Raw genomic sequence first — 3,925 nt, 5'->3', positions numbered from 1 at the left:
GGTCTTTTCCTGCTTTCTCCTCTAAGGTTTTGATGGTTTCCTGTCTCACATTCAGGTCCTTTATCCATTTTGAGTTTATTTTTGTGAATGGTGTGAGAAAGTGGTCTAGTTTCAACCTTCTGCATGTTGCTGTCCAGTTCTCCCAGCACCATTTGTTAAAGAGACTGTCTTTTTTCCATTGGATGTTCTTTCCTGCTTTGTCAAAGATGAGTTGGCCATACGTTTGTGGGTCTAGTTCTGGGGTTTCTATTCTATTCCATTGGTCTATGTGTCTGTTTTTGTGCCACTGAAAAACTTTCAAAAGACTTAAGTCTTTCACTGTTTTAAAAATGTGTATTTTAATTTTTACCAGATAGTATATTCACATGTATTCACATGTAAAAGGTACTGAAGGGTTGGTTGCAGGCAGTGCTCCATGGCAGATGATTGAAATTGTCTAACACAACATGAACTTGCTATAGCAAGAAGGTTTAACCTATTCAGGTGTTTTCTCCCCATGAGATCAGCTGTTGCATATACTTAAACAGTGTTGCAGCTGTCGCTAAAGTGCACTTGAGATATGCCCTTGTACAGACTCATGAGGGAGGAAAAAGAGGGTCGGGAGTACCCACCTTCACAAACTACATGGTCTTCTGAGGCATCCCACTTCATTTCAATCTTCCCTAACAGTTAATACCTCTACTGTTTGGGGACATTCCTTTTTTTTTTTTTTTTTTAAGTTACTTATTTATTTTGAGAGAGACAGAGAGTGCAAGTGGGGAAGGGGCAGAGGGGGTGAGTACAGAGGGACAGAGGATCCTAAGCAGGCTCTGTGCTGACAGTAGAGAGCCTGATGTAGGGCTTGAGCTCATGAACTATGAGATGATGACCTGAGCTGAAGTCTGACACTTAATCAACCAGGCCACCCAGGCGCCCCTGGGACGTTCCATTCTTAGCATGAATTTCTTACATATGAAATAACAGTAGATGAATTTGATCTGTGAATCCTCTTAGAATTGGAGGTAGCATTGGGTTAGTGTATGGTTTTCTGAGGGGAGGGTTCCAAAGCAAAAGGGGACAGGGTTTTAAATGTTCATGAGACACAATGAGGTGTAATGTAAACCACAGAATTAAACTTTTACTTCCTTCTTTTTTCTATGTAGAAAAAAAAATAAAAGGTACTAAAGTGTCTGTAGACTAAAGTCTCTCTCCCCTGACTTTCCGTCACCTAGTTGCCTTCCCTGGAGAGAGCTGATCATTTTCTTTCTTTTTTTTTTAAAGATTTTTTTAAGTGTATTTATTTATTTTGAGAGACAGAGAGTGCGAGTCAGGGAGGAGAGAGGAGAAAGAGAACACCAAGCAGGCTCTGTGCTATGAGCACAGGGCCTCACATGGGGCTTGATCTCACAGACAGTGAGATCATGACCTGAGCAGAGATCAGGAGTCAGACACTTAACCAAATGAGCCCCCAGCTGCCCCGAGAGCTGGTAAGTTTCTAGGGAAGAGACTAACAAACTTTTTCTGTTGAGGGATCAGTTAGACATTGTATGCTTTGTAGGTAGACCGCTGTCCTAGTGTATCCTTGAGAGAAATGTTATGCAAATATAAGCCCATACGTGCATATGTTCTTTCCCACAACTGGGCAAAAATGGTAGCATAATATACAGAATGTTCTGGACTTGGCTTTTATCAGTTAAACCAGGAGTTGGCAAACTGTGTCCCACAGGCCAAATCTAGCCTGTTACGAGTTTCTATAAATAGGTTTATTGGAACCTATATTTATTTGTTTACATATTGTTTGTGGCTGCTTCCATGCCACTAAGGCAGAGCTGAATAGCTGTGACAGAGAACATGTGGTTTATAAAGCCTCTGGCCTTTTTTGTTTGCTCTCTGGGCTATTAGAGAAAATGCTTGCTGGTGTCTGAGTTAAACACTATGTTTTAGCCTTTCTAAGCCAGTATTGAAAGCGCTGCCTCACCCTTTCTCATGGCAGCATACTATTTCTGTATATGGCTGCACCGTAATTCATTTAATCAAACCCTCTCGCAAGAGGTATTTGGATCATTTCTGACTGACCTTTACTGCTACAAATAACATGGCAGTGGGTAACCTTGCACTCACTTCTTCTTCTGCAAGTGTGAATATATTTACAGGATGCATTCCTAGAAGTAGAATCGCGCCATCGAAGCACAGCACACTGGTCATTTTGACAGCTTCTGTCAAATTGCCCTCCGCAGAGATTTATCAGCTTACCTTCTCACCAATGTTACGAAAGTGCCTGTTTGCCCCATCTTTGCCAGCAGAATGTCCTGCCAGCCTTTAGATCTTTACCAACTGCTTCATGAAAAACGAGGTGTCCCAGGTGGCTCACTTCGCACTTTTATTCTGGGGAATTGCATCTCCTTTCCGGCATTTAAGAGGCAAGCGCTGCTTTCTGCTGCTGGTGGTTTATCCTCCTGGTCTGAGAGTCTTCTGGGGGTGGTCAGTCTTGGGGAATGGGCCTCTCTCTCTCTCTGGCTCTCTTATGTCACTTTCGCAAACAAGCTTTTGGGGAACAAAAGTTTTAAGGACAAACGTGGGATGGCAGTTAGTGCTGTCGACATTCCAGACGTCAGAACTGGGGAGCCAGGGGTGCTCTGGAGGGATATTTCCACTCTGCTCTGAACTTGGAAGGCTAACTTTCAGGGGGCACAGGCTGTCCTCTTCCTCCATTGTGCTTCTGCTGACACAGACAGCCTCGTGCTCCTCCAGCTTTTTGATGGGGACCACGTGGCAGGCGTTGTATTTGCAGCTGGCCATCTTTTTGGCTTTCTTGGGGTTCTTTCTCCTGCAGGATGCCAGGTGGTACTGAAATCTGCTGAGTGGGACTCGGTGGTGCGGGTTGTAAGGGCAAATTTCTAAGGCTTCTGGCTCCATGAGAAATTGTTCTTGAGGCAGAGTAGCTCACTTCCCAGATTCAAAATGAAACGCCCCTGTTGGAAGAGCCCTTGGTAAGGAGGATGGAGCTGTCCTCTGCCCAGAGCTGGCCCTTAGAACTCTGTTGGCCAAGGTCTTAACAACTCATGTTTCCGGTGCTCTGCAACCACAAGTGGTGGGTTAGGAAAGGGACAAGGAACTGTCGGGGGCAGCTGCACAGAGAGCAGAGTTACACAGAAGAACCGTATAAAGCACATGCGAGAGCCAGAACACCACAGCAGCCCCACAGGAAGGTGAAGGGGGTACATGCCAGCTCCGCTTGATTCCTACAGGTACACTGTGTGATGTCAGGGAGCAGTCATGAATGGTCACAATGGGCAGCTGGAGTCATCAGTGAAAGGCCACTTGTCCATCGCTTTCAAGAGGTGGGGTAGCTTTGGGGAAAGCTGCCATTCAAAATTGCTGGTGACGTGTCTTTTGTCATTTAACTGTTTCTAAACTTATATATATGTTTAATGTAATTCCTGATATATTTGAGTTTAAATCTATTATATTGTGCTTCCTGACCTATTCTTTGGTTGATTTTTTTCTCTCTTCCTTCCTAATTTTAGATAGTTTAAAAAAATTCTTTCCATTTCCCCCACGGTTTTGTAAGTTACACATTCTCTAATCATTAGTAGTTACTTTACAGATTGAAACATTCCTAAATAACTTACCAAGTTTTGAAGTTCATAAAAGTCTCATCCTCTTTCCAAGTAGTACAGGACTTTCTCTACATACACTTTCCTCTTGACTTATTGTGTTATTATTTTAAGCCTAATTTTAAAAAGTTGCCCAGACAGCATTGCTACTGTCATTCCACACGGTCCAGGTTTGTTGCCACTTGTCCTCATGTTGACTTCTCTCTGCTGCTTGTATTTCAGACCTGCCACGTGGGATCACTTGGTTTCCGTTAGAGGTTTACCTTTTAGAGTGTTCTCCTGATGAACTCTTTTGGTTTTGTTTGTCTGAAATCGTCTTTATCTTATCC

General features: G+C 43.4%; 1 protein-coding gene and 1 non-coding gene across 2 annotated transcripts; one reads left to right on the top strand and one right to left on the bottom strand.

Annotated features, from left to right (window-relative positions):
- The first annotated feature begins 403 nt into the window (after window positions 1–403).
- Window positions 404–528, top strand: LOC125937190 (small nucleolar RNA SNORA28). Its single transcript, XR_007462285.1, has one exon. It is a non-coding gene; the product is annotated as a small nucleolar RNA SNORA28 (small nucleolar RNA).
- A 1,810-nt stretch (window positions 529–2,338) lies between these two features.
- Window positions 2,339–3,179, bottom strand: GTSF1L (gametocyte specific factor 1 like). Its single transcript, XM_049650772.1, has one exon. It carries the CDS (start codon window positions 2,893–2,895, stop codon window positions 2,428–2,430), a length of 468 nt encoding a protein of 155 aa, XP_049506729.1. The 5' UTR covers window positions 2,896–3,179; the 3' UTR covers window positions 2,339–2,427.
- Between the last annotated feature and the right edge of the window lie 746 nt (window positions 3,180–3,925).

The sequence above is a fragment of the Panthera uncia genome (genome assembly GCF_023721935.1).
Source record: "Panthera uncia isolate 11264 chromosome A3 unlocalized genomic scaffold, Puncia_PCG_1.0 HiC_scaffold_11, whole genome shotgun sequence".
Lineage (NCBI taxonomy): Eukaryota > Metazoa > Chordata > Mammalia > Carnivora > Felidae > Panthera > Panthera uncia.
Note: the sequence above shows the minus strand (reverse complement) of the source record. Positions and strands in the feature narration are given on the sequence as shown.